Source organism: Homarus americanus, unplaced genomic scaffold, assembly GCF_018991925.1.
Source record: "Homarus americanus isolate GMGI-L3 unplaced genomic scaffold, GMGI_Hamer_2.0 scaffold16894, whole genome shotgun sequence".
In the NCBI taxonomy this organism is placed as follows: Eukaryota; Metazoa; Arthropoda; class Malacostraca; order Decapoda; family Nephropidae; genus Homarus; species Homarus americanus.
Genome location: NW_024746541.1, coordinates 5,986,336 through 6,002,777, shown reverse-complemented (window position 1 = coordinate 6,002,777; position 16,442 = coordinate 5,986,336). Strand labels below are relative to the sequence as shown.

Here is a 16,442-nt window from a genome sequence, read left to right as displayed (position 1 = left end):
CTTTTGCTCTATATCAGGAATTCGTACACCAAAATATAACGCAAGAAAAGTTTTCCGCAGAAACGTAGAAACGAAGTCAAATATACCTGTAAGTGGCGAGTAATTGAGTTATTACGCGTCAACGGAGCGACAAGAAATTCAGGGAGGGAAATTATTCAAGGTTGGTAGTATAGACCTGGCTTGTGTACCTACAGTATATACGTACATTTCTGTGTGTTGTCAACACAACTAGGCGGTGAAGAATAGTTTCAGAAACGGATATTATGACAAGTGAGTCAACTTGAGAAGATTGAGAGAAAAATGACGTAGAGAATGAGATTTTGTAGTACAGAGAATGGATAATGTGATTTTATCGAATAATAATTAAAGAAAGGAAGCTGGAATAAAAAATGCCGAGTGTGCGATAAATTGAGAAAATAAAGCGAGTTTTAGTATGGAGATGAAAATGTGTATAGTGTGTTCACAAACTGCAAGTGCTATTAAGCATTTATTGCGTTTATCTAGGGAGGTGTTTTTGATAATAATAAATACTGGCTTACAAGTCATTAATAACCTCTATTTGTGCACAAGTTAATTATTTCTCTCTTAAAAGGAGCAGTCATAGTTTCTTTGCTTGTATCATTATTGGTTGAAACTACGCTGACCTCTTATATAATTTTCGTCACCACAATAACTAGCCACGGATGATAACATCGTTTTCTCTCATGATATTTGTATCATGCCTATGAGTCTTCGTCCCACCTTTTCCTCGCTTGCTTATTCGAACTTTCCTTCACATGCTTGTACAGTCTTTGCCTCTCATGCTTGTACAGTCTTTGCCTCTCATGCTCGTACAGTCTTTGTCTCTCATGCTTGTACAGTCTTTGCCTCTCATACTTGTGCAGTCTTTGCCTCTCATGCTTGTACAGTCTTTGCCTCTCATGCTCGTACAGTCTTTGCCTCTCATGCTTGTACAGTCTTTGCCTCTCATGCTCGTACAGTCTTTGCCTCTCATGCTTGTAAAGTATTTGCCTCTCATGCTTGTACAAACTTTGCCTCTCATGCTCGTACAGTCTTTGCCTCTCATGCTCGTACAGTCTTTGCCTCTCATGCTTGTACAGTCTTTACCTCTCATGCTTGTACAAACTTTGTCTTTCATGCTCGTACAGTCTTTACCTCTCATGCTCGTACAGTCTTTGCCTCTCATGCTCGTACAGTCTTTGCCTCTCATGCTTGTACAGTCTTTGCCTCTCATGCTTGTACAAACTTTGTCTTTCATGCTCGTACAGTCTTTACCTCTCATGCTCGTACAGTCTTTGCCTCTCATGCTCGTACAGTCTTTACCTCTCATGCTTGTACAGTCTTTGCCTCTCATACTTGTGCAGTCTTTGCCTCTCATGCTTGTACAGTCTTTGCCTCTCATGCTTGTACAGTCTTTGCCTCTCATGCTCGTACAGTCTTTGTCTCTCATGCTTGTACAGTCTTTGCCTCTCATACTTGTGCAGTCTTTGCCTCTCATGCTTGTACAGTCTTTGCCTCTCATGCTCGTACAGTCTTTGCCTCTCATGCTTGTACAGTCTTTACCTCTCATGCTTGTACAAACTTTGTCTTTCATGCTCGTACAGTCTTTGCCTCTCATGCTCGTACAGTCTTTGCCTCTCATGCTTGTAAAGTCTTTGCCTCTCATGCTTGTACAAACTTTGCCTCTCATGCTCGAACATGCCATGTCATTTCACCACTGTAATCCGTATTCAAGTTAAGTCGCTTCCGCGTCGATTTTCACTTGTTTTCTTACAGATGCAATTGAAACGTAATAAAATCAGAAATTTCTAAGGATTGAAAGTTGGAACTGAGACGAATTAGTTCAAGTGAACCTCTCGTGCATGGACTGTGAGGTGGAGATATACAAGTATATATAGAAGGCCAGCGTTAGTGTAAGATAGGCCTTGGTCAGTGGCAGATGCCATAATTCTCAAAAGAATATTTCATAACTGCATCTATTTGAATTGAATTGAAACAGTTTATTGAGCCAGAAATTTGAAGGAAAAAATGGATATACAAAGAAAGTCGAAAATACTAAATAAGGCTTATGAAAAACTTTCCAAAGAAATATTTTCTTAATAGGAAATGCAAGAATACAGATGATGACAAGAGACGTATCTGTAGGGAAAGGCACAGACAAATTATATAAATTAACCATAAAAGAGGATTTAATGGGGTGTGGCTATTAAAAGTAAAGACAATAAGAGATATGGGCAGAGTACGTAGAAAAACTATACAATAATGAGGATAAAGTAGAGGTAAGAAACGAAAAGGAAATAAAGACCTTCCTAGTGATTAAAAATATATATAAAGATTTGTATCATTACCTAAAAAGCCAGGAGCCTTAGAGTGCACCCAGTGTAATAAGTCATGCCTGCAAATTTATATTAAATATAATTTTAACTAAAATAATATTTAGCATAGATAGCGGGTTATATGAAGATCAAAATTAATTTAGACTGAGAGAGGGAACTAGAGAAGCATTATTCATTTTCAGAATTTTGAGTAAAAGAACTTTAGAAGTCCAAAGAATTTTGTATATCCGATTTGATGATGTTAAAAAAAGCTATTAATTGGGTAAAACACAGTACATTTCTGGATGTTTTTAAATAATATGCATCAATCAAGGATATATTAGAATTATAAAAACAAATCTCTTCTGGTAACATGAGGCTGCGGTGTTAGTAAATAATAAATTTACTATAATTAGTTCAAAGTTAGAGAGGGAGGAAAACACGGCTGGTGTTAAGGAGAATCTTATAAATAAGTTACACTGACAGGAAAACAAATTAAGAAGTATTAAGATTGGCAAAAACTTCATGAGAAATTCTTGAAATTTATAGAAAAATAAAAATCCGATGCTTTAGTTATATTATTAGGGATGAGAGTATAATAAACGAAATATTAAGGGACAAAGTTGAGGGTAGGAGGACCAGGAGAAATCAGAGACTGGCGTGGATGAATGAAATTGAAACTTGGTTTCCCAGAGAGAATCAAATAAAAAACTTTTCGATTAGAGGACTGTGGTCGCCAACCCTCAGATAAGAGGATGGCACTTGTGAGTGATTGATTGAATAAAGCAGAAGTTATACCATTGAGGGACATTAACAGTGATTGAGGACATACGTTAACACTAAATTTTCAAGCTCGATTTCAAGAATTTTACAGATGTACCTCGACGTAAACGTTTTAGAAGGATATGTTACACCATACATTACCAGGTGGGGGCATGAATTGTCAGATCACTGATGTTAGATAGTATATACAGTACAAGCCCGGTGTCGCTCACCGTTATTTGAGCCTTCAACAATTTGTTATTGATAAATGAAGAGGAACAATGGTCAAACATGAGTCTAATATCATCATGGAAGGACACCTGTCGCTGAATTTGGAGTAAGGGGGAGAGCTGTGCTGGTAAGTTCTCCTCCATATCTTATTGAATTTAACTCATTCCACTGAGGTCGAAGATCAATGGCTCCCAATCGGGGTTCCCGGAACACAAGGGTTTCACGAGCATCCTTCAAGGTTCCGTAAAATTCAGTAATAATAACGATAATAAAAATGGAACAGATAAAATATAAACATGTTTTAAATTCAAATATGGATCTCTCTTAACTTTTGTTTGGCTTAAAAAAATACTTAATGACAGTTCTTTAATATAATTATGTAAATTAGTTGTCATTTTGCTTGAGAAGAGGAAAGAGAAGATGGAGATGATTGGGCCTCCTTGGCTAAGAAAATATTGAGAACCACTGTAGTGGATCATACTGATGTGTAGAAAACCCTGCTAAATGAGAAAGGTAATTAATTATTTTCAGTCATTTAGCCATCACCATCAACTTAGTTCAATATTGTCTTCCTTATCGGCGGTGTATGAGGTACTGTAGAATCCAGGTTCCCTCTTTTCTGGTATTCAGAGTCTGTTAAGTATGGTAGGTGATGACCTGAATAACTTACATAGTGTGGGAGTCACTTAACCTGTTACACAGCGTCGGTCTCTCACATGGAAACAACAGCAATGAAAACTTTCTTTGAACACCTAATCATATATTTTTACTCTACTAAAGTCTTACTAGAGTCACATAAGTTTGCTGGCTACTCTAAATTACTACTGTTTTAATAACTGCTCGCTCACCCTCAGTAGACGGAATAGATGGACCAACAGACAGTCTCTCCATCCATTGTCACAATGATCCTCATATTTGGGATGAACAATTAGGATATGTGTGAGTTGTAATGGATATCTACCACTCTCTAGGGTGGCCTTCACTACCTCTCTCTTCAAAAGGCCTGTGGTTTACCACGGACACCACATCCTCATGTAGTAATCAACACGATGAGAATTGTATGGCAGTGTGTCTCAAAAGAATAAATTCCCTGATTTAAGATCAGCGTGCGTTTGTTGGGTCTACAATGTTATGTCAACTCCCCAACAGAATACAGTCACCACTTATGACTAATGAAATGACTAATAAAAATGCCACGAAGGTATCATAAAGAAACTGGTCCAGTAAGTTATAAAATTGACGATCACACGGAAACAGTGCAGAGGAAATCGAAGTAGAATTGTTAAAAACAACACATTTATTGAGGCATCTATTTCTTATGTAAAAACCTTTTATTTTGTATATTATATTTTCAAAACAAAATATCACGGAATTGTTGAAAGTTGACAATATTGATCATTCCCGCACTTCGTGCGACACTTGGAGACGGAATGAGTCAAAAACTCTACTAAGCTCCTTTTTTGGGGAAGGCGTTTGGTGTACAAATTTTCAGCTTCGTAGCTCACAAAGAGTCTGAGATATCGTCCGTAAAAGAATCAGTAAGGACGGGAACTTTACTTTCAGTTTGCGAAGTATTTCTTAAGGCAGTAATACTGTGGAGATCCCCCAGTACATTGATGATTCCTTAACAAATCATTTAGGACAGAAATTCCGCCTATTTCAGCAGACACTCTGATAAACCCGACAACTCATTTCGAGAGGGCAGGTGTTCCGTGTTGAACATGCAGGGGCTGCTGATGTTTGTTGTCTAGATAGACTTTATTTATGCATCATACTCTTGCTGACAGCAAAAATATTAACACTCTTGATATATCATGTTGTCACAGAGCATTACACATAGATGAACACGAAGCAAATCATGATAGTAGTCAAGACAGCCAATGGGGTGTTATAATGCATCTCTTGTTTGTTGATGGTATATCAGGATGTGATACATCAGCCTTTTATGGGATAATAAAGCCAAGGCCTTTTCAATGTTGCCTCACCAGAAAATATTTTGTATCCCGAATTTTAGCGACGGATCAACTATAAATGCTAACATACAAGTTATTTGAGAGAAAGTCATCAATCACTGAACTTAGAAACAAAGTCACAAACTCGGCTGAATTGGGTTGTTTCTATGTCATTTCATTCACATTTGTTTTAACGTATGTCTCCCACAAGCGGAGTTAACTTTCCATGTCTGTGAGTATATCATATAACAAAAAACACTTAGTAACATTTGAAGACTGTTTTTCATAATGTTAACGAATATCCGGTTAACAATACCGTTAGAGATGTTAGTATCCTAAACAGGCAGTAGAACTTACCACTGATATCATCACAGTTTCTAGATCTACCAAGGATCTCTCAGCCCGGTACACCAGTTGTGAAATAGAAAGGTCCTTAGAATATCACTTGTAAATAATTGTTGTAGTTCACCCAAAATAATGAGAAAAAATCCAAACATAAGGAGGCGACTCAACCACATCTGTGCCGATTACCGATAATGAAGTAGATTTTGATAAAAAGAAAAGGTGAGAAATATTGTAAATACAGATAAACGTGCAGTAATGTAATGTAAGGTTACCCACAAAAATCCTGTTGCCTCCCCTCCTGATCCACTAACCCTGAGATTCTTACTCGTGAATCTGGAGCATTAAGGGGCTGAATAATGCATTAGTGTTTACTGCCTTGGGTTGACGATTCTGAATCTTGAGGTTCGTGGTACAGGAGGAGAGGTGACAGGATTTTTGAGGGTGACTGTACATACAGGGAGCATCCTCAAAGACCGAATGCGTCAGATATAGATGGATACCTGAGAAACATTCTACTCTCACCAACAGAGTGCAATATTTTATATTGCTCCCCCCCGCGGTTTTCATGCCTCACAAACTAAAAAGATAACCGTACGCGGTTATGCACTAAGCATCACTTTATATGTATTGTAAATACAAATTCATGCCATATCTAATTTTGTTGTTGCTGTCTGGATGTTTTCCGAGAACTAAACCCTTAAAATTACAATATTAGGCTCGTTGTAGCTATTTTGACCCGAGAATCAGCCAGCCAATAATTCATCAAAGTACTGTAAGATCTCTCTCAACATTTGATATATTAATTCAGTTATCTATAGAAGAAGCTAAACCAGCAGTACTTGGATGGTACTGACAAGTTTGTGTAGCAGTGTTGAAACAATTATTATCACTTGGGCAAACATTTTTTATATATGATCCAGAACTTTGTCTGACGTAGTGTTGTTATTGTTTTGGGTTTGGTAGCCGTCAACACCTGAGTCATTACAGCAAGATGAGTTTTTGAGCGCTTGAGTCTAATGCCCGGAGTTTTAATCACCCTCTTCCGTTGAAGATGGTCGTCGTGTTGCAACCCGAGTTCAAAAAAAAAAAAAGGAGTCCTGAAGGACACCGCAGTACAGTACTTGACGGGGTGGTGGGGCGGTAACATGAAATAATTCCAATAAAATTAATTTATAATATTGGAATTTGTTAATTTTACCGCCCCACCACCCCGTCAAGTACTGTACTGCGGTGTCCTTCAGGACTCCTTTTTTTTTTTTTGAACTCGGGTTGCAACACGACGACCATTTTCAACGGAAGAAGGTGTTTAAAACTCCGGGCGTAAGTCATGACATAGTCAAGGTCAAGCAAACTGGGAGTTCTAGTGGATTTATTGACAAGGTTACAATGATCCTGTCTCGATGCCGGTCAGGGTACAATTGCCCTGGCTGGCCACCAACTGGCGCCACCACCCCTCGGCTGACAATGCGGACGGGTGTCCGAGCAACCCTGGGGCAGTTCACCAATTGAGAAAAAAAAAAAAAATGATCCTCCATACATTTCAGAATGTAATTACACAATACAATTTGAACATAACAGTATAATACATAATACTCTCACATCATCGCCTTTTGGTGTTAAGTTTTTCACTGGGTGTTAACTACAAGAACAGGATATATCTCCACTTTTTTTTTTTAAGGATTTTATGTTTTTCATTTGGCGAGTGTTTTGGGTAGTGTGAGTGTGCACTAAAGAGGTGATGAAACTTGAGTTCAGTTTTGAAAATAAAATTTTTTGTTAAATAATTACTTTTGTATTAATGATGCTTGAATTTATTTCGTTTGATAATTTGTTTATTGGTTTTGTTATTTTTAATTCTTTGTTTAACCTAACAAGGCATGCTTAGCTGTATTAGCCTCAATATAATATATTGACAGTTAAGTATTATATTCATGTAGGCTCTTTATTAATTTCATCGTCCAGGCTAATCAGCAATAATAATCATTTTAATAATCACTATCATATCACGCCATAGGAGGTGACATTCAATTCACCTCTACCTTCCATTAACTCTGCTGAGGTGGCAGGGTTCAGGCGAAGAGACCCAATTAGCAAACCAGACAATGTATAAAACAGAAATGTTCACAAAGTCTTTATTTCTACCTCTCATAAGTTAATACTAGCTAACCTCGATGTGCTAATTAGCTTGACATAGACTAGTTGGTGTATATAGTTATTTTCTTTATCTGAAAAAAGTGCCGTTAACTGAGATCCAAGCAATAATTGTGAACAAATCATTTAATCCCAGAAAATACAAGTAACAATTAAATGTTCCTGTTCCATGACTGAAACACATTACAATACACATCATAAAAAAATTATATTCTCTGTCTGTCCAATCACAAGTCACTAGTAAACATAACCTTGGGGGTGAATTATTCTTACGTCTTCTGATCTGTTCTCTCTCTTGATGATTGACAGCAGAGCAAAATGAGAATGGTGCCAGGAAGAAATTACATTGAATTAAATCCCTATAAATAGACAATCATTTATTATACAGAAATGGATGAATTGGTTCATTTTAAACTGGAAGTTTTTGATCCTGACTCGTCTTTCGATTTTATGGGAATATTTGTTTTACCACATTTAAAATAAAAATATTCAAATAATTTTTTTTGGGCTAATCCTTCTCCAGACCGACAGTGCTCGACTTTTTGAAATGGCTATGAGTCAATCACTGGCTTGACTTAGTAATACAAGAAGAATGCCGGCGACTAATGATGCTGAATCTGTAATGAATTACTACACTTCAACAGTTATGTATTAAGCTCGTATTATTGCTAAATTTAGTAATCACACAATTCATCAACAATACACTTCTTTGCGTGTACATTTTCGGTGTTTTTCAAAAGTTTTTTTCATAAAAAAACTGAGGTTATGGTATTTTTTCCATTACTGTACAGTTTCCAAATTCCCTAAATAAACGAGATTTAATGAAAGGTTATATATTACAACTCAACGAGACAAAACGACAAACATGCAGAGAGATGACTTGAGAAAGGAAGAAAAATATGAAGTTATTATAGCCCCAACGGTTAGAATTACAGAGTACCTGATAGCGGATAACTGTCTAATAGTCCAGTTTATTGCGTAATTTAGTTTAACCAACCAGAAAACCAAGGTTTCCATTTTTCCCGGAAGCATGTATAGCGGCCATCTTGGATTCTCAAAAATGACCATCCACGAGGGCATTTTTCTCAATATTTCAACTTGTAAACCACCCAAGGTCTTCATGTTAACAGCTAAACATAGGCATACATATTCAGGGGCAAAAAGTCCAATGGCACCAGGTATAATGTGGTACAACCACTTCTGGGGCCATTATGCCTTTTGTGAACAACTCCATGCCCCTTTGAAGGTCGAATTGGTGAAGGTCAAGGACGAAAACTTGAAGTTAAAGCAATTGATTGCAAGGATGAAGGAGGACGACACGAAACGGAGAGTCTGACGAAAACGCAAGCGAATGGAGGGTTGTGAGGAGAGGAACGACCAAACTGGTCGTGAAAAAAGACACCAAGGAAACGACAACAGCTAAGAGTACTAACTATTTCAGTCCTTTGGTAGACGAATTGGACGTTAACATAGTCAAGGACAAGAATGAAAAGGAAGGTATGAAAACCTTAATTGTTGGGGATTCCCAGGTACGGTACCTGGATAGAGCTTTATTGAGCCAAAAATAGAAATAGGATGACAGTGTGCTTGCCAGGAGCTGGGGTGAGGGATTTAGTTGATAGGATGGACAATATCATGTCTGGAAATGGGAAGAAACCCATTATCTGCCTCAGTGCAGGAGGCAATGATGTTAGCCGGTGTAGGAGTGAGGCAGCTATCGAATGTATTCGGGGTGAAGGGTTGTGTTATCGCCGCTGGTTTCAGCTACAGTGCCGGCGTGTGCTGCCATTAAATCTTCCGACCTGTAACCTCGCCGGATGTAGAAGTGTTTACAGACAAGTCTGGTTCTGCTGAGTGGACGGTCTTCGGCGGATGGCAGGGCTGCCCGCCCAGCCTTGATGCAGATCGCCCTCTCTGTGAAGACCAGCCCTCTGCTCGCACTGGTGAACACCGACTCACAATCCTGTCCGAGTTTTGTGCTGGGACAATTTATGCAGTCCTGTTGTCTCTTGGAACACCATACTGATCTGCATTGTCCCGCACTTGTAAGTAAAGCCTAAGTGATGACATACCAAGATTAATAGAGTTATGAACTTTGTGTTATGTCACTATGTTTAATGAATTATAATTAAAATAAATTTGTGTGAGACTAACTACTCATGTATCAGATGGATCACCGAGTAATATTGATGAATGCTTTCTCCTCTGCAGGTTTTGATCACAAAAATAAATATTGAATGCGACAAAAGGCGAGTTTCAATCATTTCCTTCGACTTGCCCGTCACCTGAACGTCCTTAACCAAGGCGTTATCAGTCAAAACAAGTACAGGAGGGCGTCGAAGGGAATTCTCGACTGCCAGGAGGACCACAGGACCATGTAACATGCCGCCACCGCCGGGAGAGCAACGTGGGACGTCCGCCAGCCGCCAAGTGGGTGCGGCGTGGAGTCAGCGATACAGAGTGCTGTGTGGATGGTGTTGGGGGGATTACTGGCCTCTTCGCCGTTAGGCTATTTCGGCCGAAGCTGATTGGTTGGACTTCTTCCTTTTCTTGTTTCTTCTTTTGCTTTTCAGTTTCCATTCTTCTTCCTGGTCTTCTTCTGGGATATTCTCATACACGTCAATAAACGATGTTAAAAATAGTGTAATGAAATCGGGTTTAATTGTCTTGATCTTGTTCTTGTCTTGCTTGTTCTTTTCTTGATTTTTCACTACAAGGAGGGCCTCCTTGTAGCTCAGTCTTTCCTTAGTCCGCAGCTTGGCCACCCTGCACTCCTCCCTCCACTTGGGACACTCCCGGTCGGAGGAGTAGTGAGGGCTACCACAAGCTGAGCACTTCTTGGCGGCCGCCAAGCAGTTGGCGTCCTGGTGCCCGGGTGTCCCGCAGCTTGAACACACCTCCCGAGCACGACACTTCCGCGCCAGATGGCCGTACTTCTGGCATTTGTAGCAACGAGTAGGTCTTCGCTGGTACGATTTTACTGGGATCTTCTCCCATCCCAGCAAAACGGAGCTAGGAAGTTCCTTTGGGAAGCCAACCAGGGCAGCTGTGCTGGTCAGCTTCCGAACTATTGAGAGCTGGTCTCCGATCAGCTCGGCCAGTTCTTCTTTTTCCAGATGTTCGATTTCTGTGTGGGAGATGACTCCCAAAACCAAGTTGTCCAGTAGGCAGGCTTCAACTTGGATCTGGATTCCATTGATTTGTCTTATGTTTTCTAATTGCTGGGCCTCTCCCCATTCCGCGAAGGTGACGATAAGGTCACCGCTGTCACTGCGGACGACCCCTCTCACCCCCGTGATTCCCGAGGAGTCAAAAAACTTCCTCAGGACAAGGAGGTTGAGTTCCTTGCGCGAAGGGCGCTTGACTGGATACAGTCTAACGACCTTCGCCTGGTTGCAGGTGAACATGGTCACGTGGTACCTCGGGAGCAGAGAGAACCTACCTAGCCGAGGTTCAGTTCTCAAGTGTGTTGTGTGTTTGAGTGAAGTGTTTAAATACCCGGACAGTGTCGTAAAGCTTCGGTCTGTGCGTACAGGGCTGATGAGGCATGGAGAACACCTACATAGTATATCAGTTATCAAATCAAACGCCAAGTAGGACATGGCCTTTCTCTAAATCAAGGTTGTCAAGCCTTATAAACACCTAAGAAACTATTCTGAAATTAAAATATCTTACTTCGAATCATTTGCGGTCAAGAAATATTTACTTATGTTGAAATTCGGCTCTCCGAGAATTTTATAGAATTCTCATTGACATTGATTTTGATAGTGGTAGTGATAATAATAATAATAATAATAATAATAATAATAATATTAATAATAATAATAATAAAGAGCCATAAAGAAATACAAAATTGAAAAGGAATCAATAGTGAGAAACGATATATATATGCTGTGTTCTCGAAGTAAGAGAAGCTATTGAGACCCTGCAATTGTGTGTAAATGAGGCAGAAAGTCAGATCAGTAACCTGGGACTTGGTCACAATTTCGTGATGCCATATTGCAGCAGGGTCTACCATTATTAGACAATACATTTTGCTTCCAACATCTTCGAAGGCGTTAGTACCTCCCAACAACAACTCTTAGGAAATATAACATCACCGTTTAACATAAGACGTCATGCTTATCAAAAGAAAATGACTGGTAACCATTGTAGCACCAATACATAATGGGAACACCACAACCGCCACAATGCCAGCATGTGGTAACAATACGTTATATCCACAATAATATTAAATTACGACATTCGCTCAAGGTTATTGAGAATTTACGGTTTGTATACGATGACCATTTCTCTGTTTCCTAAATTAAATTCACCTTAGAAAAGGACGCTCTGCATCAGCATTGGACATTATAAGTGAAAACACTTCCATTTCAAATGTCCAAAAACATTTATATTTTGCTTCCCCCTCTTCATTTAAAACGCTAATAACATGTTTATAAAATTGCTGACTCTTTTTGGGTTTTAAATAGACCGCCAGTCTCCACAACTTATTGTTTAGTTCGAATCTTTTCTTTATTTCCCTGCACCGCATCATCGTCAGTGTTCATGCTTATCTTATTATAATACTCGAGCTTTTGGAAGGTGGCATGTAATTGCAATCCCGAATATATCTGATTGACTGGTACATATAGGAAATCATCGGTTGGATCAATACCATGCATTTTAAGTTTGACACACTACGTAAATGGCAAAAGGAATTTAGCAATAACCTATAAAGTTGACATATGCTATCATGGATTAAATGCAAAGTTGGGGCTTTACTCTGGAAAATCAAGTTTATGGTGTTGAGTTGCGGCAATATATCATTAAAAATTCAAGTAGCAGAACACAGGTCTCTCCTCAATTACCCTGCTATGGAAATACAGTTTGAGGGGGTTGCCACTGTTGGAGCATTCTTGCGACTCAACAGCTTCATGGAGTGACAACCACCTCGTGGCACAGGCATGAAATATTGGTGTGGTTTGAGTGGAAAAAACCCTGGAATTCCTAAACTCACATTTCCTTTTGGCACTATGGGAAAGGTAAGTGCACACATTTCTCAACACGTCTTCACGAGAGCGTGGCAAGATCTTTTCTGCTTCGCTGGCATAGAAATGCATATACTACGTTACACTGCTATATTCGCCCATCACATTTGATGCCCCTTCTGCAGCAGGTCCAATGAAGTTGCTCAATGACATCTCATGTGTATTGAGGCACTGTAATAGCATGTTATATATATTGTTACGAGTTAGGGATTTAGAATATAGTTAAAAGTCTACCCAGATACCAACAGGCAACAACAATAAAAAAACAAAGACAATCGGACTATAAAAGGGTAGACAAAGGATGCGAGTTTTTGTTGTGTATAATAAAGTACCATAAGTTCCCTAACAAAATATTCAGCTTTCTATAATTTACCCTTAACCATACTTAACCTAAACATATGCAACATTGGCTTAACAGTATATACATATTTATACAACATACAACAATTTGAAGCAAGTGAACGTGGGGAGGCTATATAGGATAACAAATACTTAAGTGCAGTGCTGAGATGGCTGACGAGTAAGGCTGAGTATTGAAGAAGATGGTAGGTAGTCACTGTGCCGTAGGTTTCCAGGATAGGTGATCCTATTGTGGTCACTTCCCAGAGTGAACTGAACTCTCCTCGATCTGGAGCTGATGAGGAAGACTTGGAGGAGGTGACGCAACAACCAGGATATGGAGAAGGGAAACCCCGGAGTGGTGACTAAGACTAGTCATACTTGGGTTTCGTCCCTAGATGGCGTTGCTCGTGGTGCTGGGTAGGTAGATCATGACAATAGATGGCGTGGTTCGTAGTGCTGGGGAGGTAGATCATGACAATTGATGGCGTGGTTCGTAACACATCCCCCCTCCAAAGACCTCCGTAGCACGGGCGCGAAGGAGGTGATCACCTGGTGCGTCTGGAGAGTAGCTGCTGCATTTCCACTGGAGCTCGGGAAAAGGAGTCCGCAATCAGGTTGTCGACCCCCTTTATGTGCCGGACTTGTAGATTATAGGGCTGGGTGAGGAGAGCCCAGAGGAGGATTCGCTGGTTGGAGGTCTTGTTGGTTTGGATGAACGTGAGCGGGTTATGGTCGGTGAAGACTTGGGTGGTTTGTGGGCGAGATTGGAGGTAACATTCAAACTTCTTAATTGCCAACACGAGAGCCAGGGCCTCCTTCTCTATGGTCGAGTAGTTGGTCTGATGTTTTTTCAACTTGGCGGAGTAGTATGCCAAAGGGTGAAGGACATCAGTGGTTGGGTCGGGTTGCAGGAGCACAGCCCCACTCCGACACCGCTAGCGTCGATTTGCAGATGGAAGGGCAAGGTGTAGTCAGGGGGGTGGACTACAGGCTTGGAGGCAAGGAAGGCTTTGAGGCGGTGGAAAGACTGGTCGCACCTCTGGTTCCAGATGTAAGGGACCGCAGAACTGGTAAGGTCTGTGAGGGGTCCGGCCACGCTGGAGAAGTTACTGCAGAACCGACGGTAGTAGCCGCACATCCCCAGGAAGCGCATGAGTTCCTTCCTCGTCCTTGGAGTGGGGAAGGACAAGATGGCTTTAACGTTTGCGTCCTTGGGTCTCACCATACCATGCCCAACGATATGTCCCAGGTAAGTCACTGAGGCCCGGCCAAAAGCAGATTTACCCAGGTTTGTGGTGAATCCAGTCTCTTGCAGTCGTGCGAACAGTATCTCCAAAAGCACCAGATGTTCGTCCCAGCTGTCCGACACCACCACCAGGTCATCCAGGTAGGCGAACGTCCCACCTAGGTCCTGAATCAGGTAATTGATTGCCCTCTGGAATGTGGCCGGAGCATTAGAAAAGCTAAACGCCATAACCAAATATTGAAAAAGACCAAATGGAGTTATAAATGCTGAGATTATTTTTGCCCTATCCGTGAGTCCCACTTGATAATATCCTTTCAACATGTCCACCATAGTAATAAATTTTGCACTGCCTATGCTGTCTATTATATCTTCAATCAAAGGTAAAGGGTAGGAGTCTGAGACAGTGACCTGGTTCACTTTACGATAATCGGTACAGAAACGAAAACTGCTATCAGGTTTTGGAATGAGAACGCAAGGTGAAGACCAGGGGGAGGTACTAGGCTCAGCTAAGTTATGTTTTAACAAAAAATCTACCTCCTTTTTCATAATCTCTCTTTTTTGTGGATTTAGTCGATATGCTGATTGCCTAATGGGTTGTACCTCATCTGAGATTAGCTTAATATCATGTTTAAGTATATTGCAAAACCCTGGGAGGTCTGACGTGACTTTAGGAAATGTTGATAATAACTTAGTGAGATATTTTGCTTGAGATGGATTCAGAACAGAAAAATACTCATCCAAGTTGTTGAGTATGTGACTCTTAGCAGGGTTTTCTTTGGGTAGAGGGAAGTCTAAATTCTCCAATAAGTCCATGTCATCTGTCTCCGGCTCCGGCCCTGACAAAGCCGTATGCAATACAGGTAGGCTTATAGCCTCTGGGATGTCTTCCTCTGACTGCCTGGAATGGTAAAGTTTCATGAGATTAATGTGAACAAGTTGTGAATCTTTTCTGCGATCAGGAGTATGGACTATATAGTTGAGGGGAGATAGCTTATTAGCATTGATTTGAAAGTTTTGATGGAACCGTTCCAAGCAACCTTGGGATTGTGGGTGGTAAGCCGAAGATGTACAATGGTCCACACTGAGGTCTTTCATCACCTGTTTGAAAAGATTGCTCGTAAAATTGGTGCCCTAATCGGATTGGATCTCTTTAGGAATGCCCACTGAAGTGAAAAGGTGCAAGAGAGGTTTGATTACATTTTTTGAAGTGATGCTTTTAAGGGGAAAAGCCTCAGGATAACGTGCACTGGTATCCATAACTGTGAGCAGGAATTGATTTCCCTTCTTAGTCTTTGGTAATGGGCCCACACAATCCACAACAATCTTTTCAAATGGTGTAGAAAATACTGGGACGGGCTTAATGGGAGCTGCTGGTATACTTTCATTTGGTTTTCCTACCATTTGACAAATATGACAAGATTTTAGGTACTTTGACACATCCTTCCTAAGTCCAGGCCAGTAATAGTGTTGGAGGAGCTTTTTATATGTTTCCAGGATTCCCAAATGTCCTGAAATACCATCATGGGCAAGGGCAATTAATGCTGGTCTGACTGAGGAGGGAATTACCACTTGATGTATTTCAGACCACGTGTCTAGATGGGTAAGCTCAGGGGGTCTATAGCCCTTATCAAAACCCCTTCCTGATAATATAAACAAGGAAGGGTGTTAAAATCTTTACCCTCAACTGCTGCATGATGAAGTTTATTCAAAGATGGATCAGATTGTTGGGCTTTAATGAGCTCATCCTTACTAATGGTCTTATTGTACAGATCTTCTGTGGGTAGGAAGATATCAGAGGTGGTTTTAGACGAAGAGGGCCCATTTCGCACATTCTGTGACCGTGTGACAGCACAAGATGGGAAAAGGTGAGGAGTAGTTTCTTCAAGGTCAGTGGTGGAGTTGACAGGTAAGGGAGAGTCGACTGTCTTTATGTTGGGAACCACTAGATCTCCTACCAAGTCATTCCCCAATAATAAATGAATGCCGCTCACAGGCACTGGATCTTTCCTAATGGCTACTTGCACTTCCCCAGTAATCAAGGGACATTGGAGGTGCACTTTAGCTAAGG

At 40.5% G+C, this 16,442-nt stretch overlaps 1 protein-coding gene across 1 annotated transcript; it reads right to left on the bottom strand.

Annotated features, from left to right (window-relative positions):
* Positions 1-772: 772 nt before the first annotated feature.
* On the bottom strand, positions 773-1,690 carry LOC121879333. The gene has a single exon (XM_042385935.1). The coding sequence runs from the start codon at positions 1,688-1,690 to the stop codon at positions 773-775; it is 918 nt and encodes a 305-aa protein (XP_042241869.1).
* Positions 1,691-16,442: the final 14,752 nt, after the last annotated feature.